Source organism: Rhinolophus hipposideros, assembly GCF_964194185.1.
Source record: "Rhinolophus hipposideros genome assembly, chromosome: 20".
NCBI classification, from domain to species: domain Eukaryota; kingdom Metazoa; phylum Chordata; class Mammalia; order Chiroptera; family Rhinolophidae; genus Rhinolophus; species Rhinolophus hipposideros.
In genome coordinates this window covers 17417758-17442886 of record NC_138066.1, presented here as the reverse complement: position 1 = coordinate 17442886, position 25129 = coordinate 17417758, and the positions used below count along the sequence as shown (strand labels likewise).

Sequence of the window (25129 nt, the reverse complement as noted above, 5' to 3'; positions counted from 1 at the left end):
CACACAAAACACACCCACCATGTTCTCTCATCTTTTATCTGATCAGAGAGACCCACATGCCTGCCCTATCCCCACACCCCAGCCAAGTGGTCAAAGTTCATCATGAGACCTCACCATGTATGCCCTTGCCCACACCCTCAAATTGGCCCCCTCTGTCCCCCCATCTATTCCAAATGGGAGTGGGCCATTGCCCTTGACAACCTCCTAGATACCCAGCTAGGTCTGGCAGTCCCAAGACTTGGGGTTTTTACGTTGGGCAGGAGCCGAGGTGCTCTCCCTATAGTGGCTCCCCCTGGCAGAATGTATCAAAGCCCTGGCAGAGCTCAATACAGCTGAGAAACGAGAGAATCCTATCCCCTGCTATCCCAGTTTTGGGCCTTGCAGAAAAATTGCCTTCAGGAACTGCTCAGGTCTTGCATCACTTCATCCTTCTGCAGGTGCAGCTTAGTACCTCTGATGTGGCAGTTCCTGAAAGACTTGTAGCCCTCCATCTTACCTCACTCCAGCTTTGGACATCAACAGGTCAGAGCCTGAGCTGGGAACAGCCCCTTCCCCATAAACTTAAAGCCCAGTGAAAATCAAAACCCACCCTCTCCACCTCCACAGTCAGAGGGCCCAGAGACAGTCAGCAGAGATCAAAAAGTAGGAGGTAGAAATTTGATGTGTAAAACAGACAGACAAAGTAGCATGTTTTGTTGCCATTTATTTGCTATGTGCTATGTACTCAAGGCATGAGTCAACTCTGGTGTCCTACCCTCTAATCCCAGGAGAAAGGACAGACAAGAAAAGCCCAGAAAGAAGCTACCCCATCATGGGGAAATTGTGGGGGCTGGCAGAGGCAGGGGAGACCCAGGCATCCTGCTCTGACTTCTAGCAAGTTCTCCTACTCTCAGCCATGATTGGCTCCTTATCCTCCTATCCAACAGTCCCAGGTGCAGCAATGGGAGAGGAGAGGGAAGGAGAAAAAAGGAAGATGACTGAACGCTGGATGGAGGCATCTCTGCTCTGCGTGGCTATTTGACCCTGGCTGTAACTATAGCAAAATTGGGTATAGGTGGCTGGGCCAAGGGCTGTGGTATGGAATGGGTACTCAGTAGGCATGGTTGGCAACGTAGAGAGACTGTGCTGCTGCTCCACCATCTTCTCCGCTGCCTTCATACTTGCCCTGGGCTGCAAGCCCATTCACCTGCAAAAGTGGGAGGAGGGAGGGTTTAACCAGGCTGAGCCAGCCCACAGGTGCCAAAGGCTGTAGTCTCTGGCACCTGCCTAGCTACACACCACCACCCCCAAGCATCATCCCTAGCTCGCAACCTCAGCTCGCTTGATGAACTCCTCAGTGGCGGCGCCAGCATTGTCCCTCTGTCCTCGCCAGGCATTGAGTGCAGAGGCCTGCAGGGCACGCCCGTAGGAGAAGGTGAGGGCCCAAGGCCGGGGAAGAGGGCATCGGTTGATAGCATTGAGGTTGAGTGATGCCTCCTCTTCACTCTGACCCCCAGACAGGAAGGTCACTCCTAGGGAGGAGAAAAGAAAACAAACTGATTGGTCACTCCCTATTTTTCCAGGGTAAGGAACCCCTGAAGGCCACAAGAAGAACCTGAGGCTAGGTTTTAAGGATAGGAGGTTAGAAAGCAGGGTGGTACCTGGGACAGCGGGGGGCACAGTGCGACGCAGGGCAGTGACAGTTGCCATAGCGACCTCCTCTGGGCTATACTTAATGGGACAGGCATGGCCAGGAGTCACCATGTTGGGCTTGAGCAGAGTCCCCTCCAGGTACACATGATGGTCACTCAGGGCCTTGTACACAGCAGCCAGGACCTGGGGATCAGAGGAGGTTTACTAGGTTCTAGGTCCCTGCCACTGACCGCTCTATGCTTCCCGTCTAGGCTGGGTGGCTCAGTATAGGCTCAGACTCACAGGTCTGTTCTAGGATCAAGTAAAAGAGTGCTGGGGGAAAGGGCCTGCATCTCAGCCAGGGACTGCAGTGAACAAGCTCCCCTGTCAGCCTGTCCCTGCAGTATGTGTGTGCCCAGGTGTGGACTCACCTTCTCTGTGACATACTGGCAACGTTTGAGGTCATGGTCTCCATCAGGCAGGATTTCAGGTTCCACAATAGGCACAATGCCATTCTGCAGGTAAGAGCAGAGTAGCTTGGGAGAGGGAGTAGGTAGGGGAGGAGAAAGTCCTCTCCCTACGAGGCACAGGGCACCCATCTTACTCCTCACACACACATACACACACCTGCTGGCAGATGCTGGCATAGCGGGCCAGCACATTGGCATTCTCCAGAATGGCAAGTGCTGAGGGTGTGCGCTCACTGATTTTCAGCACACAGCGCCACTTGGCAAAGTCGGCACCATCCTTCTTGTACTGGGCACAGCGTTCCGAGAGCCCATCCAACCCTGCAGGCATAGTGCCAGTCTCATCAGTCTGCCCCTCTTCGCTAATATCTACCACCCACCATCCCTGTGGTCCTGAAGTCCACCCATCCTGTACCTTGAGTCGTGGTTTCTCCATCAGTCCCAGCTAGAGGCACTACCCCCTTGTCAACCTGTAAGGGAAACACAGGCAGAGGGCTGAACCCAGGCAGGATTCCCCTTGCCACCCCTCATACACAAACACACACACACCTATATCTATGCTCAGCCCCTAGCCAGGGCCAGTGGCTGCACCTTGATGCCAACGACAATGCCCTTATCCTGGATGGTGCGGACGAAGGGGACACCATTATCATCTTTCTGGTAGAGTGTCTCATGGAAGAAGATGACACCTCCAATGCACTTCTTCACACGGTCATCGGCGCTGAACAGGACCTGGCGGTACAAACGGCGGTTCTCCTCCGTGTTCTCCACCCCGATTTGGCTCAGCCGCTTGGCCATGCTGCCTGGGGGCCAACAAAGAGGGGTCATCCCCAGGGCTTCCTGGCCACGTCTACCCTACCCAGCTGCAAACCCCCACATACCTACAGACTCATCTGCGGCCAGAATGCCTTTGCCAGGGGCCACAATCCGGAGGGCAATGTCAGACAACTCCTTTTTCTGCTCAGCAGAAAGGGCTGGATATGAATGAGGCATGGTGACAGCTCTGTGGAATGGAGACAAGATATAAAAGCTGGACCCCACCCACTACCTCCTTTGCTCCTTCTCCTGGCCATATGGGCCAAATAGCCCTCCTCCCGCCCCCCAACAAACATGGCACTGGGAACAGGCAGCAGGCCTTGGCATGGGTCCTGGGCATCAAAGTGGCACCAATCCCTCTGACAGCTAGCAGGCTTAAGGCCCCAGTTCCCACAACTCCTTTTGTCCCTGATGGGCACCCTTCCCAGCCCCAGAGAAAGATGCGGGGTGGGGGTAGGGAGGTAAGCAGCCCTGAAGCTACAGGTCTTCTTATGAAACTACTGCCCAAATGATGATGTCAATCCTTCTTCACTGAATTTGGCTGCTTCTTCAGGTAGGCAGAACCCCTGACCTTTCCAATTTCCCTTTTCTCATCCTTAGCATGTCCCCTAGGGAAAGTGCACTTATTTGCAAAGCTTCAGAATGAAGCCAAAGTACCCATGACCCTCTTCTCTCAGCTTCTGGAGGAAAAGGTTGGGAAGGGTGGTGGGGGGAGCAGGTAGGAGGTAGGAATGGCATAAATAACTGCCACACCTCTGTTCTCCATACCCCAAATCTGACGGCCTCTGCAGTCAGGAGATGGGAGCAGAGGATCAGGGTTGAAAGGAATGAGTAGAGAGGCTGAGAAAGGGAGGGAGAGATGCAGGACGAGAGGAGACTTGCGGTTGCAGAGAGGTGATAGTCACAGGCTAACTACTCAGAGGGAAGGACCTAGACCAGGGGGACAGAGAAGGCGAGAGAACTGGAGAGGGAACTTAGCCGAGGAGAGGAAGCAGGCTGAGATTAAAATGGTCTTGGAGGAAGAGCCAGACCCCCGGAGAAAACCCAGTCAGCAGAGGAAGATTTGGGACTGGAAAAGCTGAGGTCCTGGTGTGAGAGCTGAGAGGAAGGGGTGTTGTCGGAGGCTGAACCATGGGTTTTGACAGAAAGGAGAGAGGACGAAAGGAGCTGAGAAGGCTCATCCAAGAGTCCGGGGCGTAGGGCAAGGATAGCGGGAGGATTAGTCAGGGAGAGGACGTGGAGGTGCTGAGCAGCTCCCGCCTTGCCCAGGGGCCTCACCTGTGCGTAGCGAGTTAGCGGCGGCAGCACAGGAACAGCTTGGTTTCAGGTCTCCAACAGCTGTGGCTTCAGCCCTGGCTCCTGTAAATGAGGCTCTGGATGCCGCAGAGCTACGTGACTCTCCCGGGGGGCGGGGCCGGCACCTCCCCGCCCTGGCCACGCCCCTCCCCAGGACTGGTGTCCTGGCGAGACCACGCCTACAGAGGCGGGGCGACGAGGTGGAGTGACTACTCTGCCAAGACCTCCGAGTCTGTTGTGGACTGTCCCCCCACCCCCACCTCGTGGAGCCCAGCCACCAGGGCTCCAGAGGCAGGAAATGGCTTTGCCCTCATTTCTGCTACAACTGCCTTTTCCATGTTCAGGGCACTGTGCTGGATATTGGGAATTAAGCCTGATCTGGTGAGGGAGAGTCATCTTAACAGTCACAGTAACAACAGGTGGGGTAGGTGGGACAGAGGCATCAACAAAGTGTGAGGGTCCAGAGGAATTAAGGAACTGAGTCTCTCTGTCCTCACCCCTTATTCACCAGGGCCTACCCCGGAGGGGGATGGAGAAAGTAAGAGAATGAAGCCTTGTCTGTTCCCCCTCCCCTGCCAGGCCATGAGCCAGGGAACAAGCAGTCCAGTGCCCAGCATATTTGGGGAAGCGAGAGAAGGGAGGAGGGGCAGCCACCCTTGGCCCTGGATGTACTGGGAGGGATAAGTAGAGGGTGCCCAGGCAGGAGGGCCAAGCTGCCTCGCCCCTGACCTTATCCACCTACCTCTCACCCAAGAAACAAGATTCATTGAGCTTGAAGAAATACATTAAATATACTTTATTTAAATAGAATGAATCCTACTTGGCTGTATGCCATTGGTCCTGGTGTTGGGGTAAGGGAGTATTGCAGGTAAAAAGGGTTGAAACAGATTCCAGCTTTTAGTTTCCTAGCTCAGATATTCCAGCAACCCCTGTAGCTCCTTGCAACCCCTCACGACCTCTGGGATGGACAGCAGAGTCTGGAAAGAGAGGCACAAAAGGCAGCTCAGGGTCACAGCCTCAGGAAAGACCCACTGAGTTAGAGGGGAGGAAATGGAAGCCACAGAGCAATCTGCAACAGTGAGTCAGACCCAGCTCAGGACAGGCTGGAAACCAGAGCTATGCTCATCAGTATCTTCTGGGGCCAGGCCTTCTATCAGGTGCCTTAGTTGCATCAATTCCCTCCCTCCTTTACCTCATAAATATGTTGAACAATGTCATCTAGTTTCTTTAACTCCTTGTCAGAACGCCGAAGATTCTCCTCCAGGATATTTCTCTAGAAAGCAAATAGGTTGCATAAGTCCTATGCTTATAAGAACAGCATAGCTTGTGGGGCAAGAATATGGTAGGACACTTGCTAGTGGCAGTGAGAAATGGCCCTTGAATGGAATGGGAATTCTTACATGGCTCTGGAACTTGACTGTGAGTTTTGCCTTCTCATTTTTTGTCTCCAGGAACATCACCCTCAGTTTGTCCACCTATAGATATGTCCAGATCAGTAGGGGCACAGCCTAGGGCTCCCTCCAGCTGCTAATCCTCTGTTAACTCTGAGTCACCTCCTGGGAGAGCCACACTTTCTCCTGGATCCAGTTAGTGGCCATGGGCTGACAGTTGGGGTCCAGCTGACTTGCCAGGGTCTCTTGGAGCACCTTAGTCTCTGTCTCTGCACGCCGAAGTGAGCGGGTAAGCTGGGTCACCTCTTCTCTAAGGCTCTGGGGATGAGAATGGAGAGGTATCGAGTAGTCCTCAAAGGTCCTCTCCATCCTTCTTATCCCATGTGGTGAACAAGGTAGACCAGGGGATCCGATTCCCACGTTTGGGATCCTAGCTACCAGTGACACAGAAGGCAGAGGGCTGGACGTCATGATGAACATACTATGAGCTCGCCACTCTTGTCTATCTGCTCTAGAATCTTCTCATTCTGCTGCTGTATCACTTCCTGGAGCTCCTTTTCATTCTGTGAGGGAATGGGAGGTAAGAAGACACTGAGAGAGCTGGCTTCTTTGCAGCCCTTACCAGGAGATAGCATTTAGTGCTCAACCCAGGTGCTGCCAACTGGTAACACTCCACTTCCTGTAGGGCTACGTCAGGCAAGGCACATCTCTGTGCAGAGAGTGTTCTGCTAGAGTTCCCAACTTCTAGGTCGGCCTGGGAGATGGGTCAGCCCATAGCTGATTCCCAGACATATGAAATGTCTGATCCCAGGAAGGGCAAAACTAGGGCAGTGATTGGAAAATCCCCACCACCCAGATTCCTGGAGAGAAAATGGCTCCCAGTGGGCCAGTAGAGCTGCCCCAGTTCTTCATCGCCCCACTTCTAGGCCCCTCCTTCACCTTGTAACGCAAGCACAAGGCCTGGTTCAGCTTCTCTATGTCCACTTCCTTTGCCTTCTGGGCTTCCTGATGCTGTTCATCCTGGGCCTGCAGCCTAGCCTGCAAATCACAACTAGAGGACAGAAGAATTCAGCATTATTCCTGTCCTCTCGGGGGCTGGCTGGGCCCCTGACACAAGGGGCTAACCTCTCTCACAAAGACTGCACTCCACTCACATTTTTCGCTGCAGACTCCGGATGGCTTCTTCTTTGGACTCTTGTAGCAAGGAACACAGGCTCTGAAGCTCCAGAGTCATAGTATTCATTTCTGCCAGGCTCTTCTCCAGGCGTGGGGTCTCTGCAAGAGAAAGTCCTAGATAGAGGTAGAGCCCTTTAGCTCTGGAAGGAGTTGTGTAGCCATCATTTCCACAACTCTTATCCATGTTCCCCACCCATAGGATTTGAATGTCCGGAACATTACAGGTCCCAGGAGGCAGAAATATAATGAGCCCAAGTAGAATTGAGGTTTTTAGAGCAAAGCACTTCTCACTGCTTTAGTCTTTCTCATCACTCCCTGATCTAGAAATGAGGCAGGATCCCTGGAGCCCATCCTAACCTGTAGGCTGAAGGGAAACCACTGAAGCTACTCGGGTGAAAGCACTCTTGTCACTTCCAAGCAAGGACACAGGAGCTGATTCTGGCTCTGAAACAAAAACACATCATGGTGGAGGGCCCCCTTTGTGACTCAGTCAAGGGTCTGCCAAAACGGAAGCCAGGGAGAGAGAGTTCTGTTTGTGGGCATCTTTAACAGCTGAAGATATCAACAGGGTCACAATCTTTCCACCCCTAAATGCCAGGGCCTTTAACCTTTGTCTGCCATTACTGTCAAGATGCTTCCCAAGAACGTGCTGCTGGTGGGCGCAGAGTGTTCCTGGACACAGGCTGTGCTTTGCGGGAGGGTCTCCGGCTCAGCCTGAGGGCCAAGGAGAAAACAAAATCAGCTGCTCTTCAGGGTCTGTAGTTTCCCTGAACGCTCAGGTACTTACCAGACCAGCCATCTCCTCTGGAATGCTGTTCTATGACCTCTCTTCTCTAGCTTCAACTTCTCCATTAGCTCCTTTTCCTGAACTTAATTCCCTCTCACTAAAGCAACAACTTAAAAAAAAAACACACCACCACAACAAAAAAAAAACGTTTTCCTACCTTAAATCTCCTTTTAGCTACTACTTTTTCTCTTTCCCTTCAGTTACGGAAAGAAGGAAGGGAGGGAGGGAGGAAGAAAGGGCCTACATTTCTTGCCTAAAATTCCCACCATCTACTGCCACGCAGCCCACCACACTCAGGTTTCTGCCCCACTAGTCCACCAAAATTCTCCTTATTTCGTTCACCAGTGGCATTCTTACTTTCAAATGCAATAGACACGTTTCACCTCTTATTTTACCTGAACTATTTGATAATCAATGACCATGTTCTTCTTTAGAAACTTCCTTTTCTTAGCTTCTGGGACACGACTCTCTCTCCTTCATAGATAGGCCTCACCTTTCTGGCTATTTCTTCTCTCTATTCAGAGTTTCTTCCTTAACTGTTGGGCTCCTTCTGGTTAATCCTTGGCCCTCTTTCCACTCTCATCCATTCCCTAGGTGGCCTTGCCTCAGGAACTCCTCAATAATATCGTTTTCTACATGGATGACCCTTCAATCTGTCTCTTGCAACTGAATTTTTTCCCAATCTCCAGACCCAGAGGCTCAGCTGCCTGCAAAAAATCTACCAGAATGCTTCATAGTACACCTGAAATATAGGAAGTATAAAGTTGAACTCACCCTTTTCCCTGTCCCAACCCACCAACGATCTCTTCTTCCCGGTATTTCTGATCCTAGAGAAAGGGGGCAGCAAATGATGGTGAGCTGCCACCTATTTTTGTAAATAAACTTTTATTGGAAAACAGCCACACCCATTCATTTACATACTGTGGCTGCTCTTGAGCTATCGAAGCAAAGCTGAGTAGTTGAGACAGAGACCACATGGCTCGCACAGTTGAAAATGTTAATTTTATTTCACTTTATAGGAAAAGTTTGCTAATCCCAGTTCTAGAGAGTGTCACCATCTTTCCAGAAATCTAGAGATCATTTACTCTTCCACCTTACTCCTACATCAAATTGGTCACCAGGTTCTATGACTTGTACTTCCTAAATATGTACTGAATTCATCCAATTCATCCCCTCCTCTCTACCCCATCTATAACTGCCTTTAGTTCAAGCCTTCAGAATCTGGTCTCCTGCCCACGTCTCCAGCCTTGTCTGTCAGCCTTGCCCCATACTCTAATTATAAAGAGGTACTTCCCAGTCCCCAAACTTGCTACATTCCATATGAGCTGGGCCTTGCCTTGTTCACCTGTAGTCCTAGCACCAGGTCTTGTTACAGGTAGACACTACAAAAAACTAAACATAGTGTCTCTATGACTTTCATATACTGTTCCCTCTGCTGGGTGGGTCTTCCTGTATATCTACCCCCGACAAACTTCTAAGCCTCAAGGCTCTGCCCAAGGGTTACCTGCCTTGAGAAGACATCCTAACTCTCAGAGGTAGAACTGTTACTCCTTTCTCTGTGCTTCCACAGTGGTCATCCTTGCAGACCTCTATCATGAGCACAAGTTCACATCTGTCTGTCTTCCCTGTAAGACTGGGTTCTTTCCCATTTCCTGTGCTCAGTACACACTGGGGGAGGGTCAGATCATAAGCACTTCCAGATTTCAGGATCCTGGCTGTACCTTTAACTGTTGAATAAGCTAATTAACTCTGTATTCTGAAAAATACCAACCATTTATTGTTTAGTGTGCATTGCAGGGAAGCCAAAGAAGCAAGACTAAATTCCACTTTCTTTCAACAGTCTAATTGAAGAGACCAAACATCCAAGGAAAACTAATATAAGTGCAAAAGGAGAGTAAGTTCGTGAGGAATATAGCAGGAGATCACTGAGTCCCCGTGATTTGGGAACATTCCAAAGAAGAAAATGAATTAGGGAGTATTTCAATAGGAACTGAAAAGGTATTTCCAGTCTGAAGACAGAGGGGACGGATATGGTAGAAGCCTGAGTCTGGGTGTGAATGGAGATGGAACGTGTGTAGTGTATAGGCAGGCAGTCTAGTTGGAGTAAAGGGTTCATAATAGGGAGGTAGGAGACAGATGAAAAAAGTTTGAGTGACAGGCCGAAGAGGCCCTGTAGGCAACTGATAGTCACTGAAGATCACAGAGATGGAACAAGAGTAGTGTTTTAGAAAGACCATTCTATACAATAAAAATACAACTGGTAAAACTCAGCAAACTAGGCATAGAGGGGAACTTTGTCAACCTGATGGAATATCTACAAAAAAATTGCAGCTAATATCCCACTCAATGGCGAGAAACTCCAAGCTTTCCGTCCAAGATTAAGTACAAGGTGAGGATGTCCCCTCTCACCACTCCTTTTCAACATTGTAGTGAAAGTTCTAACTAATGCAGTAAGGCAAGAAAAGGAAATAAGAGGTATACAGATTGGGAAGGAAGAACTAAAACCATCTTTGTTCAAAGATACGATTGGAAGGGAGGGACGAGAAGGAATCCACAAATCCTACCTTCTCCTTTAATTTTGTCTGTAGGAAGAGGGTCAAGCTCTGCAGTTGCTCAGTCAGCCCCCTTAGCTCTTGGGAATACTGACGTGTCTTCTCCAGGTCTTTCTCCTGGTTCTCTGCTATGGTGCTAGCCAGTTTAGCCCTGAAATAAGGAAAGAACAGAAACCAGGTAACCTTCTCTGAATACCTCTCCCAAATTCCCACACAGCGATGTATTCAAGGAGGGAAATAAAAGGCTTTTGGACCCTGTCACAATTTCTTCCTTGGACACTTTAGCTTCTAGAAAATTCCTGGGAAAGATAAGCACTTGGAGGGGAAGCACAGAAAGGTAGAAATCTTACCTCAGGTTCTCTACAGTGTCCTTGAGTTCCTCACACTGCAGGCTGCGCTCTCGAAGCACTTCCAGTGTGGATTTCAACTGACACTCAACCTGGCCCAGCTCCAGGTGAGCAACTTGATTCTCTTGGTCTGCAAACTGGGGAGGCAAGAGAAGGAAGGAAGGGAAAAAGCAAGAGCGGGAGAGGGAAAAAATAAGTCTAAATGGGAAATTTTAGAGCCTTGGGAAAAGAGGATTTTTCTGATGCACAGTCTCAGACTTCTCCTCCATTCCATCAGGTAACAGTCTCCTGCCAGCCTCTCTACCCATATTCCTTACCTCTAGCGTCTCCTTCAGGTCCTGCACCTCCTTGGTCAGGACAGCATGTTGTTGCTCCAGCTTTGCCTGCATGTGTTTTAGTGCCATCTCTTCTTTTTGCCATCTGCCAGACACCTTATATTAGATCCCACTGGTCCTATATCCTGGGACACCTACTGCCACCTGATAGGAACTCACTGAGTAGCCTGCTCCTCGTTGCTCTGGGTAAGCTGGCAGAGCAACTCATCCTTCATGGCCAGGTCCTGGGTACAGTGGGCATGCTGACTCTGTAGCTCCTCTAGCTGACTGTGCATGCTGGCCAGACTCTGCAGCTGAGCCCGGAGATCTAGAACAAAAGGATCCTAATGACACCACGTGGTCACCGAGCCAGAACCTCCCCACACTTCTGCTCCAAAGTGTTCTAGAGCACTTTCTGGCTCTACTACCACACCCCAAGTCTCAGCAGAGCACAACTGCTTGCTTGCATGCATGCATACACACCTGTTGCTAAGCGACTGTTTTCTAACTCCAGTTGTTCTATTTGGCTTCTGCAGTCCTCTAACTGGGTAGAGACTTGTTCCAGCTCCCTGGAAACCTAGGAAGAAAAGATAGTTTTCCTCCTGAAGCATGAGTCCTAGGACTTAGTCCAGCTTCTCTTTCTGGACAGAACAGCAAACCACCTTGCTCCTGGGGAGCAACACTGTAGCAAATAAGGCTGATCCTCAGGAAAAAGTAGAAACAGGAGTAAAGTTGCTGAAGAAGGTGCTGAAAGGCAAAGGAAACCACTGGGCCCCAGGCCATCTTACAGTGAAGGGACCTGGCTGGTCTCCAAACCCACAGGATAGAAAGAAGATAGGTCCAGAGTAAGAGACTAACGATACCACTCATTAGAAAGTCCTTCTGTAGAGGAGGAGGAGGAAGAAACCAGGCCTAAGCAGTCCCAACTCCTGGGTTATACCTGCTGTTTTTCCTCAATTGCGGCATCACGTTCCTGCAAGGTCTGCCGACTTTTAGCTGTGAGTTTCTCCGTGAGTTGTCGAGACCGGCTCAGCAAAGCTGTCCATGTCATATACTACCAGGGGAAGCAAGCAGGTCAGTCAAGCCCTCTTGAGGCAAGGCTCCTAATGGCGCTGGCTGTGAGTAAAGGAGTGATATGATGACCCTGAATACTCACATCCAGTTGCATGGATGTCCAGTCCTGTTGCAAGTCTGAAGTAAGAGTCGCTGTCTGCTGAGCCAACTCTTCTTGCTCAGTATGAAGACCTACCTACAAGAGAACGAGTACCTATGGAGGGGGCCCCCTTCCCTCTGGACACAGCAAAGTGGGGGGTATGTGACCATCCTCCCATTGTATCAGCATGGATCTCAGGAAAGAAAACGCCCTCAAATCACCAGTTGGGTCTGGGTCTCCTTCAAAAGTCCTCTGAATTTCCCCATGGATCCCAGGTCCTGTTCTAGCTGGCTGATGCGCTGGACGGCGTGTGCACAGAAAACCTCTAGCACTGTCTCTGCCTGTTTAGGGAAAAGGTTGAGAGGACACAGTGGGCAGAGGAGGGAAACACAAAAGCCGTAACTATCCACCACACCAGTAGTTTAGTTCATTACTCCCCACAGCAGGAAGTTCTTAGGCCATCCATCTGTGTCTCAAGTGAATTTGTGTTCCTGCAGGAACCCTGAAGAAGAGACCTCCCAAATCCAAGAACAAAAGCCGGACACCTTACCGCATCCTTGCCTCTGAGGGCCATTTCCTCTCCGAGCTTTGCCTCTTCCCTTTCTGCTTTGAGGCTCTGGAGCCTTGCTCTCAATTTCTTCAACACATCAAAACAGCAGGAGACCAAGGTTTCTGCACGCCGAGACTATAAGATAACAATCAGATGCTGTGTCTGATTCCTTTGCTTTTTGGCTTTCAGTCCCATCAGAGGCCTCTGCCTTCATCTTCATGCTGCTTACCTCCTGACTCACAGTATTTTTATCTTCTTCTAAGTGCAACAGAGACAGGTGAAGCAAGGATATCAGCTCTTTAGAGACCAGCACCCATGACTGCTGTAGAGGGAAAGATGGCTGGCTAGATCAAATGAAGTCACTCAACAGGAAATAAGCAGGAACACTGGGGAGAAAAGCCACTGACCCCAAGGTCAAGCTCCAATAAGGAGGAGATATCCTTAACGAAGATTTGAAAACTTCCCTTCACTCCCACGGCTAAGTACCGCCACCTGCTAACCACCCAGGATTCTCCGTTCTTGATGTGCACAGGACACTCAGTGGTGGTTTAAGGTCAGTCAACACTTACCATGACATTCCTGGCTTGCTGCAGAGCCTGGCCAATCTCTTGGCTCTCCTGAAGATGCTGAGCTTTCTTACTTATCTAGCCAGAGAAACAGAGTTCCTTTTGCATAGGCAGCATGTACCACCAATACCTCATTCCCTGTCCCACCCTCTGAGATCCAGGAGCTTTTCCTAGGAAAACCAGGAGCAAGGCTCCAAGTCAGAAAAAAATTCAGAGGTAGGTAAAATTCTTTTAAAATAACCTTTTCCCCCTCTAATTCTAAGAATAATATGTGTTTATAGTAAAATTTTGGAAATATGAAAAATGAATAAAACGGAAAAAGAAATCATTACCACCTAATTTTACCACCTAGAGCAGTGATTCTTAACCAACAGTGTAGCACCTACCCCAAGAGATTTTGAGATACCTCCACACTAGATTTCCTTGCTAGAGGGATTTGCTATAACTGATGAGCATATTACTTCCCTCAGGTGTGTGTGTGGGGAGGTGGGGGTTGAGGGGGAGGGGATTCGTAGACTACTGATTTAGAAAGAAATTATTATACTCAGTGAATTCTAAGATGATGTATCTTTTTACATGTCAACACCACTGAAATTGGGATGCATCTTAACATTGATAATGTCTTAGATTTGATGAAATGCTTAAGAAAAACCACAATTGACATTATAATATATACATAAATTTGGGGTCTTGCTTTTATTACTTAATTTTATTATACTAATGTTATTTAGTTATTTAGTCTTGAATTTATATTCACTCTCCTCCCTGGAATAGCCTAAGACTGGGATATCTGCTTTAGAGGGGCCTGTCAGAGTGGAGTACCACCCATTTTTAACTTCTGCTGATATTTTACCTAACCTCAAAGCCTCTCAGAAGTTATCTGAACTCTGATTTCCTTTCTTTAAACACCTTGAACTTAAACTTATTTTCCCGTGTTATTAAAAACTCTTCATAACATACTTTTAAATGACTGCAAAAAATCCTAGCTTATGGTAAAATAATATACCATTAATTTACTACATTTTTTTCATTATTTTAAAAAAAGTTACCATCTTTATACAGAATTTTTCCCCTTTAGGATATATCCCTAGAAGTGGAATTACTAGGTCAAAAAGTTTGAACTGCTTTAAGGGTCTTACTTAAATTAAATTGCCTTCAAAAAATATTGAACTTATATCCTACAGGCAATAGGAAAAGGCTTACTAGCATTATCTATTTTATTCTTTGCTATTTTGTCAGAAGAAAATAGCATCTCATTGTTTCAATTTGCATTTCTCTGATTACCAGTAACAGTAACCTCCTCACATGTTTTTTAGTCATTTTTATTTTCTTATTCTCTAACGGTTCATTATCTTGGGGCAGAAAAAAATCTTAGTGTGCTATGTAGAGTAGATACATATGATCTCACAGGCAGCAGAGCTATAGAAAGACTTGAAAGTTCTGAGAGAAAAGTGAGGAGCCCTCATTACTGCTAAAATGCAGCCATCATGTAGGAAAAACCAACTGCTGGAGCAGGAGTGCTGAGTCACTGTTCCAGCGGCCTGCATTTGAGGAGGCAGAGTTCTCGGAGTTCATCGCCCCCTCCCCAGCAAAGCAGTCATCATTCCCTGCTGTGTCGTGCAGTAAAGCACGGAGTACCGGAGTCCCCGGACGCCCTGGACAAGGCGCACATACTGTTCAGAGCTGGGCAGTCAGTCAGGTGATGAGATTAGTGTGAAGGAGGCAGCCAAGCGGCAAGGACATGGCACTGTGATAGGGAATGGCTGAAGGTGCTGTCATTTCCCCTCTTTGGTTCTGCTTCAGTGGCCTCCAGAGGGATTTGGCAAGCTTCAGGGCAGGAGGTACAAGGCCGATTCAGGGATGGGGAACAAGATCAAGGACATGAGGAAAGGATACAGAAATAAGAAAACACAGGAGAAAACTTGAGCTAGAGGAATGATGAGCCTAAGGTTTCTAGGATTTGGGCAAAAGGTAAAGTCATTATTTCAGGATATTTTCATCCCAAAGGAGGTCTTTGGGCATTTGGGGAACAGCTTAGCAGCAGCCACCTATTAAGCTCACCAGCCAAAACAGTGAAGCTCTCAATTCCTTCCTCTGACACCATTCCCTTCCTTCCTCAGCCATGTTGTCACAGCTACTCCTCTAGAACATTGGTCTTTAAACTGTTTTCCAATCCTATCTGCTATAATAATTTTGAAAGTCTGAGTACCCTTGTTTAAATTGTTACAAAGACAATAATTTCCACCATTTTATAAATATTGACAGTTTGAGATAAAACTGAAATCACTCAAATATATCCAATGGTACAAATACTACATACACCTTAATGATTTAATACTTATTTTATACCTTTAAAAAATATACAAACAAGCTCTTCTTTTAACAGCCAGAAATTTTGTATCATCCCTTTTTCTCCTTGAACCTATATTTTCACTCCTTTCAGAATTTTATCATAATGTAACATATTTTTCTACTTGAAAGTTTGTTATTAATCAATGTATCTTCAACAACAAAAGTTCATCTATATTTAAATTAAAATTTCTTTTAAATTCCTCTGACCATATGCTTTTAAGTAAAAAAAACTTTCTTGTGGATAAAGAAATATTTTCATCAGTTGTATACTAATCATTGTAATATTATAATTTTAATAAAATCACAAACACACCTAGTAAAATTTTGATAATCATCGATTAATGAAATGGATGGACCATCCCCCCTTATTAGTCATATGTCTGTGGATTACTATAATTCCTACATTAAGACACGGTTCAGCAACAATTCTATTTTCCATCCTTCTAGATGTAAGCACTGAGAAATCTTCACATAAACAATGAGAATAAGTAGGAATGAAAGAAGGGAAGAAGGGCATGTCACTCAATTGTAGAAGCTCATTTGTAGATATATGCCAAAAATCTGATAGTGAACTTTTATTAAAAATGTTTAATGATCCACTATTATAATTAAAGCCTTCCTTCCATTTTGTTGAAAGCATGCAAAATGATGTTTACGTGATCATTGCAGTCATTCACTTTCTCAGCATGTACACAAATATTTTCCATCGTCACTTGATTGTTATCCCTTGACAATGGAAGATTCAGGATAGATAGGACATATGCTCTTCTTCAATGACGTGGGCAAGGGCAATTGAGAATGGGGAAGTAGGAAATAAAAAAATTAGTAGAGTACATTGGGAAGATGAAGATCTAGAAAGCGATTCCTTTAAAGCTTTCTTTGCTTGCATTCCCTTGCAAAGTCTTGACGTACGCCAGGAGTGTAGTGAGTACCCACTGCCTTAAGGGATTTTCCAGATTCACGACTTTTACATATATTCTAAGAATGAACCTGTGGTTAAGGAGTCTCCTTTGCCCTCTGGCAGCTTATCCGCTTAAATTCTGAGGAAAAGGGCCCACTGGACTTTTCCACGCTTTGGGAATAACTTTCTTACCCCATTGGGAGAGGTGTCAATCTGTGTGCTACTGTCTTGAACTTCTGGGTGAGGGGTAGTGAGCTGGCTCTTCCAGTTCCGCAGCTGGCAGGAGAGAACCTCCAGAATGACAAGAGAGTTCATCAGGTTATCTTCCAGGTCATGTCGCGATAAGGCAGTCAGATCTGGAGGATGGCTGCAGCAGGAAGAGAACATGAGGAGAAAAAAGACAGGGCAAAAGATGGAAGTGGCAGGTCCAGGTTAATGGAGCCCAGGAGGCATAGGATATAGGGACACTTACCCCCATAGGAGATGCTCCCTCTCAGAAGGACCGTCTTTGGTGCCCTTTAGGCCTGCCTGGGATGTGTTTGAACTCTTTTCCTGTGGTGCCGGGGGAGTAAGCCAAGTCCCCACCGAGCAAGTAGAGAGAGGGGTAGTGCCAGTTGCAGCATCCCGAAGCACGGAGGGAAGGGATAAGCTCTGGCGGAGATTTTCTAGCATGACCGAGGTATTTACACCTTTTTCCAGCCAGGTCAGTGGGGACATCCAAGGCCCTGTATCAGAGATGAGAATCCTACCAGCATCTTCTATGGCTGGGCCTGGAGCTGCCTGGGATTCCTTTACTTCTGAATTCGGGGTCAGGCAAGAGGATGGAATATCTTCCACATTTGAGACAAGTGCTTGATCTCCCAATTCAGCCTCCTCAATGAGTGTGGGGAAGCTCATTTCTCTTTCCTCTATAGCTCTGTGCTCTACAGTGTCCTCCCCTGGGTCCACGTGACTGACAGGGAAATCTGCTGCTAAGGCAGGTGAAGGGGAAAGACAGAGCATGGAGGAATGCAAGAAGGCATTCCTTTCAGGAGAGACTAAGTCCTCGGGCACAGCCTCAGTCCTACTATCTCTCAGGCTTTCCATGGAGCAGTGTAGGTGTTGCTGAGAACAGGGATTTGGTGGATATTCCAAGAGATGGGACGGAGGATTCTGAAACGTAGATTTCTCAGGCATAGTGGGAACAACTGCAAGGCTGTCTTCAACGCAGGCTGCCACCCCCTGTCTCAGTGGATCTCCTGGCCTCAAAGGCTCATCTGGAGGAAAACTGTTTGTCGCTGCCATAGTATCTAAACGGGCCTCAAGTGTAATGTCTTGCTGCAGCCCTCCTGGGGAGGGTACACAGACCCCAGTTTTAATCACATTGTTGTTCAGTGGATCTCCTGCTTCCCCAAATGTTTTGGGAGCAGAGTTGGTTTGGGGAATCAGATTTAGGGGCTGATCATCTGATTCATGTTGACAAGCTTCTAGCCACTTTGATGGATGGCTGAACTGTTCTGATGGGGAGTCTGTCATCTTAGCATTTTCAAAATCCAGTGGAGACAAGTTGTTGCTGTCTTCCTGCCAAAGGAAACAAAAGAAGTTGATTAAGGCAGTCAATGCTGGTTCCCAACACACAATTATGGGTGCAGGATACTGTCTGAACTCAAAAAAAAGAAAAGAGTTCTCATTACGTCTGCATAGGTAAGAACTTGGCTAAGCCATGCTGCTCACTACAGAGACCCAAGAGCAGAGAAAGAAAAACTGGGAAGCCATTTTGGGTCCTTCCAAGTGAAACAGCCTACAGTATAAACAAAGCTGAGATAATTTATCTATATCACAGGGAGGTGACAGCTTGAAAGCGACCCCACTCCTCTCCGATTCTAACTCCAGTCCACTTCTAGGGGGGAATAGGTAGGCGGGATCCCTAGGCTCAAGCTCTGTCAGAATCTAGAGTTGGTAAAAGATTTTTTGGGAAACAGTTAGAAAGCACTTGGCCCAGAGATCCACAGACCCTACGGAGACAGGGCAACATCAACCTGTGTCAGTGACCTCGTCTCCCTGACCCCAAGAGCGCAGGGTGTCCTGAATACATGGACTGAAGGGATTCAACCCTTGGGATCTGAAGAGCTCTAGCTCTCGTAGCAGAAGAGAATAAAAAGTGGAGAGATTTCCTCCTGGTGCCCTGATAAGAGACTCACAACCTTCCTACTGCTGGTCCCCAGGGACAAAGACCACTGCACCCTCCACCACATGCAGGGTGGCTGGTCCTGAGACTCAATGAACAAGAAAAGGAAAATATGAATGTCCTTAAGTGGATCTAGTAGCCAGAGAAAGGACAAACCCTAAGACAGAAAAGATAAAACAGGTGACAATTTGAACCATGTAAAAGGATCTGAGTAACACACACACACACACACACACACACAGACTTTCTGCAAATAATAAATACTACTTTTAAACAAAAAAATCTCAGTAAAATTAATTGAAAAAGGATGGTCAGAATTGAGACTGGAATTACTGGTCTGGACAATCAAATGGAAGAAATATCTTGAAGCCAAGAAATGTAAATCTGAGAGAAAAGCTAAGAAAGGTGGAAGATAAATCCAATAAACCTAACGTGAATAAAACAAGTTCCAGAAGAAAAAAGAATACATACAGGTGAGGCACTGATAAACAAATATTAGAAGAAAATCTCTCTAAGAAAGACCTGAGTTTGCAGATTGAAATGGCTCATCAAGTTACAAGCACGCTTAACAAGAAAAAAGAAAAGATAACATTTCTGAATTACAAGGAAGACAAGACTATTTTTGAAGCTTTAAATAGAATGATGAATTATTTAAAAAAAAAAAAAAGAATCAGACTTACCTGAAATTTCTCATTTACAAAGGTGAATGAAACTTTAAAACACAATATTGAGCTAAAAAGGGTTTCTGATATCCCGGCAATGTCCTATTTACTGACCTGAATATTGGTTACAATGATGTGCACTTTATACAAATTTGTTAAGCTGTACATTTTACGTACTTTCAAGTACTTTATTTCAATTTTTAGAAGTTTTTCTTTCAAAGTGCTAAAGGAAAAGTAGAAAATAAAGGGGATTGCAAAGAGATACCAGGCAAAAGCAAACAAAGAGAGCAGAGGAAGCAATATTAATATCAAACAAGGTAGGATGTAAGGTTATAACACTATTATGATAAAAGACAAAATTGAAGATATATGATATAAAAAACATCAATCAATCTTCCCTAAATGACCTAGAAGCTAAATATACAAACCAAAGATTTTTAAATATAAAAGTGCACCTGAAAGTTTTTGCTGTATTTATCAACTTCCTATTTATTCCTTTAAAACAATCTCTTAAGGAGAAAATATTGGCAAATCATAAAACTGTTAAGGGATTAATATCCAGAATATATTAAAAAAAACTCCTACAACTCAACAACAAAAAAATAAATAACCCAACTTAAAAACAGGCAAAGTATTTTAATAGACATTTTCTCCAAAGAAAATATACCAATGACCAATAAGCACATGAAAAGATGCTCAACATCACTAATATTTAAGAAAATTCAAATAAAAATTACAATGAGATAACATCTCACACCCATTAGGAGACGGTCACTATCAAACAAAAAAAACAAAAAAAAAACCAAAAACAGAAAATAACAAGTGTTGGTGAGGGTATGAAGAAATTGGAACCCTTATACACTGTTGGTTGGCATGTAAAATGGCACATCTGCTATGAAAACAGTATGGCAGTTCTTCAAAATACACCCAAAAGAATTGAAAGTAGGGTCCAAAAGAGGTATTTGTACACCTATCTGCACTATAGCATTATTCAGAATAGCCAAAAGGCAGAAGCAACCCAAGTGTCCTTTGACAGATGAATAGATAAACAAAATGTGATGTATACATGCAGTGGAATATTATTCAGCCTTGAAAAGGAAGGATATTCTGACACATGCTACAACATGAATGAGTCTTGAAGACATTATGCTAAGTGCAATAAGCCAGTCACAAAAGAACAAATGCTGTATGATTCCTTTCATGAGGTTCCTAGAGCAGTAAAATTCATAGAGACAGAAAGTTGAAAGGTGGTTGCCAGGGGCTCGGGTAGGGAAAAATAGGAAGTTGTTTTAATGAGTATAGTTTTCGTTTTGAAAGATGGAAAGAGTTCTAGAGAATGGCTGCACAATAATGTGAATATACTTAACACTACCAAACTGTCCGTTTAAAAATGGTTAGGATAGTAGATTTTATGAGTACCTTACCACAAATTTTTTAAAAAATCACTTTAAAACACCTCTCTCAAAACTCAACAGATCTGGCAGACTAAAAAACATGCAAGGACAGAGTAATTATCTGTTGATGGATATAAATAGAATCTGACATCCTTTGAACAGTAAATATGCTTTTTTTTCATATGTTCATGGAACACTTAGAAAAATTCATCCTATTGTTGGTTACAAAGAAAATAAATTATAATCTGATCATAATGCAAGGAAATAAATTTAAAAGGTGACATAAAAAGGTTTTTAAGCCCTTGAAAATTAGGAACCACTCCTAAATAACCCCTGAATTAAAGATAAAAAAAGAAAATTATAAACTAGCTAGAAAGCATGACAAAGGATGACTATAATATACAAAGAACACTTATAAAATGACTAAAAAGAGTAACAACCCAATAGAAAAGTGAACAAATAACATAAAATAAGCATTTCACAAAAGAGCAAATCCAAATAACCAACACGCATATAAAGAAAGATACACTCAATGATAGTCAAGAAAATGCAAGTTAAAATAACAATGGGATTCCACATCAGACTGGCTGAAATTTTAAAGATCTCTAACAACTACCACAAGAAGTGATGTGGGGAAATGGATATCCTTATTCAATACTGGAGAAATAGCTATTTCAGATAGTAATCTGGCAAAATTTATTACAATGAAAAACATCTTTCCTTCAACCCAACAATCCTATTCCTGAAAACGTATCTCATTAAAATAAAAGTATCAGTACCTAATATATGCATAAAGATATTTATGTTAACAGTTTATAGAAGCAAAAAAAAATGAAAAAAATAACCATTTATGAATTATAATTCATGCATACCATAGTATCTTATGGATTAGTTCTACATCAACTCTTTATGTCATAGTTTTCACATTTTGTGCTTTTTTGACTTGGAGGGATTTGCACCACCTTGTTGAATGAAAAAAGCAACATACAGAGAACTATATACAGTTGATCCTCATTTTTTATGCATTTAGTATTTGTGAAATTGCATACTCACTAAAATTTATTTGTAACCCCAAAATCAATAGTTGCAGCATTTTTGATCATCTGTGGACATGCAGAGTGGCAAAAAATATGAATCACCTAAAACACACATTCCCAGCTGAAAGAGAACAATGTGACATTCTGCCTTCTTATTTTAGCTGTCATACTGTACACAAATGTCCTTTTCATATGCTATTTAGTGCCATGGTTTTCGCATTTCTGTGCTTTCTGTTGGTGATTTTGCTGTTTTAAATGGCCCCCAAACATAGTGTTCAAGTGCTGCTAAGTGCAAGAAAGCAGTGATGTGCTTTATGTGCATTACATAAGCTTTATTCAGGCATGGGTGCAATGTTAATGAATCGACTATATATTAGATAAAGTGTTTTAAAACATAAACACACATAAAATAAGGTGATGTATTGATTGGTTAATGCAAATGTTTGATCAGAAGTTTGCAGGAACATAACCCTGTGTTTTCCCTAGGAGAATCAGTTCAGTATTTGCTAATTAAGTGTTCACAGAGACTTTATAGAACATAATTACTAATAAGAATTGACTATATATTGTGATTTATTAACAATTTTGTATGTTTGCATATTATTAAAAGAACACAGAAAAAATATGAAAGGATACATATTAGGATGTTAAAATGAATTGGTTACTTGGGAAGAGCAGGACCAGTGTAGGAGGGATTAATTCCAGAGGAAGGGCAAATGAGAGGAAAAGTGAAGCTAAGCAACAAAAACGAGAGAGAGCAAAAAAGGAAAAAAAATGCCTTGATAAAAAAGTACAATAATCTACTATGGATGTGTGTAGGTATAAACATATACAAACAGACACACATAAAGAGATGCAAGAAAGGATTTTCAACTATGTTATGGTAGTTATCTAAGATAACAAACATATTTTTTCTTATTATTTATATATTGTGCAAATGTTTCAAACAATGAACATTACATAAATAATCAAAATTTTAAAACGCAAAAAAACTCTTTTCCAACTATATCAGCAGGTAGCAAGCCCTCTAATTAGGAGAGTAGAGAATCCTAAATTCCTACTGTGATCAAATGGCTATGGTTAAATTCTATAAGCTCTATGAAGATCAGTTCTCACTTAGTACTTATTTCTTTTCTACCGAAGCTACACTGGCTAATATATTAATAGGAGCCACTACCCACATGTAGCTATTTAAATATTTAAATTAAAATTAAATACAACTAAAAATTTAATTCCTCAGTCACATTAGCTACCTTTCAAGTGCTCAACAGTCCCGTAATTAATAGCTACCACACTGGATAGCACAAATAATCAAATATTTCCATCATCCCAGAGTAGGTGTTAAGAGTTTTTCAAGAAAGACTGCTACCTTCATACATAGTTACTCAGGCTACCATCTGTCTTTATGTATTCTTCTTTCCTCCTCTAACCTACTTTATTTATATCCCATCTCCTTCCAAAAATAATTCAGACTTCATGAAAAAGAATGGAGATCAATTGGTCAATCGATCAGGTTAATGAAATACAAAATCATGGTCAAAAAAAGGGACGCAAATCTTCCTATTTCACGGAGTAACGGTAGCTATCTATACCTGATGATCAAATTTGACCCTGAGCTTTCCAGTAGCCACAGCAAGAAGGAACATATGGTAAACTACATAGTTCTCATTATCAGAAAGAGAAAGAATAGGATGGCAGCTCACTCTGGCAGCTGTCTGGCCTCTGCATGAGCCCAAGTTAGAGGGAGACTACGAATCAACGTGGTAGTATTTCTATGTAGTTCAGTAGATTGAACGGGGGAGGAGGTGATAAAATCTGGCAGCTAAATAGAGGTGCATGTTCTCAGTGGATTTTCTTTAACCACCCTAGGGCACCTCTCTGTTGGCCTGAATAGCTGTAAATGGATGTCACTGAGGTAGAAGACTTCATTATCGTTATTAATTACGTTCCAGCTCTGGCCCTCTGTTCCTCTGAGCTCTCCGCCTCGGCAAAGAGCCCAGCTGAGAAGATGGCCAGGCGAATCTCACCTGCAGCCCCGGTTTGCACAGTGATGGGGTCAGCGAGTAGCATATCGGGGGCCCTTTTCCAGAGCTGGCGAGGGCACCGGGCTGCAGGTTAAGTTCTCGGAGAGGAGTTCGCATAGCTGGTACTCCCTGAGAAAGAAAGGAAGGAAGGCGGCAGGTGTGAGCAGGCCTGGGCTCTGCCAGCCCGCCCTTTCTCCCTCCCTAAGAAGCTCGCAGGTCAATAAGAGACTCCTACTCCAGTCGCGCGGAAGCCGCAGGGTCAACAGAACACTCCGCAGGCCCCCCCACCCCCACCCCCCGACCCCAGGCTCGACCCCGCAGTCTCTCTCCATGAGGCTCTCCCGCTCACCGGTTGCGAGGAAGGCGACAGGCTAAGGTTCAGTTTTTTCACCCGCCACATTTTTAACACAGAACGCAGCACGGTCACCTCGCAGACCCAAGAGTGGAGGACCAGTTCACCCGTCGCCTTTATTTGAAACTGCTCCACGCTTACCGATTGGCTACGGAGCCTCAGGGCGTCAGGCTGGCGCGTCCGCTCAGGAATCAAGCCCGGCCGGCGGTGGGCGGGGCCTGCTCTGGCCCCGCCCCGCCCGACCCCTGGTCGCGCGTGTTCTCGCGGTGGACCCCTCACTACCGACGCTGGCTGGAGGGCAGGATGCGTGCTAGGCCTAAGGCCGGTACTTCACGTGGAGGAGGGTACCCAGGTAGCTGGGCCACCCTCAACCCTGTCAGAAAAGTTGTCTCCATGGCCTGGCCTTAGGAAGTCTTTTCCGGTTTCCCTTACTTACCTCGCTCCTCGGCCTTGACCAGAAAGAGCCGGCCGGGGAGTCTGGAAGGAAAAGGTGAGTGGAGCATTTTTTTATTTAGGCTTGGTCAGTCCGCTCATAGGTCCTGCTTCGAAGATGGACTGAGACGTAGTTCTCAACCCACGCTGTAATTTAACCGTTGAGAACTTCTTGTTATCTTGGGACTTACCTGAGGGCCTGCAACAAGTTTACGGGAACAATCGCTAACATGTATTGAACATTTACCATGTATGCCAGCACTATGCCAGATGCTTTATGTATATTAACTCTTTCGAACCTCGTAAGGATCTATGAAGTAGGTGCTGTAAATGTCCCCATTTTACAGACGAAGCAACTGAGTCATAGATCATGTAATTTGCCCAATGCCCTGCAGGTAGTAAATAAGCCGTCAAGATTCCAGCTCAACTAGCAACTACTACTACATTCTCCTGTCGCTTGAATCCCCTGTGTATGGGAAATCTAGCCATTGAAGGTGGAATTGAGTTTTGGAAACAGCCTAAAGGTTAGCTATTGAAAGTTAATAGTTAATGATAAAGTATGTTCCTTTGAACACTTACAGCACCTTTACAATCTGAAGTCTTAATGAATTTGGAAATGGCAATAATCCAAAGAGGAGGAACTATAATGTTATGAACTATAATGTTATGAACTGCAAACCCACAGGGGTGGGTTCCTTTAGAACTGTGTTGTCCAATATTATAGCCACTAGCCACACGTGGCTATTGTGCACTTCACGTGTGGCTAGTCCAAATTGAGATGA

General features: G+C 45.1%; 2 protein-coding genes across 2 annotated transcripts; both read right to left on the bottom strand.

Moving 5' to 3' along the window:
• Positions 1 to 686: 686 nt before the first annotated feature.
• Positions 687 to 5128, bottom strand: ALDOC (aldolase, fructose-bisphosphate C). The gene is made up of 9 exons (XM_081029955.1): positions 4173 to 5128; positions 2960 to 3081; positions 2670 to 2881; positions 2494 to 2548; positions 2239 to 2399; positions 2043 to 2126; positions 1641 to 1815; positions 1312 to 1511; positions 687 to 1186 (listed from the first exon to the last, which is right to left on the bottom strand). Exons 2-9 carry the CDS (start codon positions 3069 to 3071, stop codon positions 1091 to 1093), a joined length of 1095 nt encoding a protein of 364 aa, XP_080886081.1. The 5' UTR covers positions 3072 to 3081; positions 4173 to 5128; the 3' UTR covers positions 687 to 1090.
• On the bottom strand, positions 4959 to 24061 carry SPAG5 (sperm associated antigen 5). Its single transcript, XM_081029954.1, has 24 exons — positions 23913 to 24061; positions 23567 to 23692; positions 16752 to 17839; positions 16472 to 16646; positions 13030 to 13104; positions 12690 to 12782; positions 12461 to 12595; positions 12132 to 12251; positions 11914 to 12006; positions 11698 to 11811; positions 11241 to 11334; positions 10938 to 11085; positions 10761 to 10863; positions 10447 to 10580; positions 10109 to 10247; positions 7366 to 7471; positions 7115 to 7201; positions 6736 to 6856; positions 6521 to 6632; positions 6064 to 6144; positions 5744 to 5899; positions 5591 to 5665; positions 5383 to 5463; positions 4959 to 5167 (listed from the first exon to the last, which is right to left on the bottom strand). Exons 1-24 carry the CDS (start codon positions 23961 to 23963, stop codon positions 5096 to 5098), a joined length of 3579 nt encoding a protein of 1192 aa, XP_080886080.1. The 5' UTR covers positions 23964 to 24061; the 3' UTR covers positions 4959 to 5095.
• Between the last annotated feature and the right edge of the window lie 1068 nt (positions 24062 to 25129).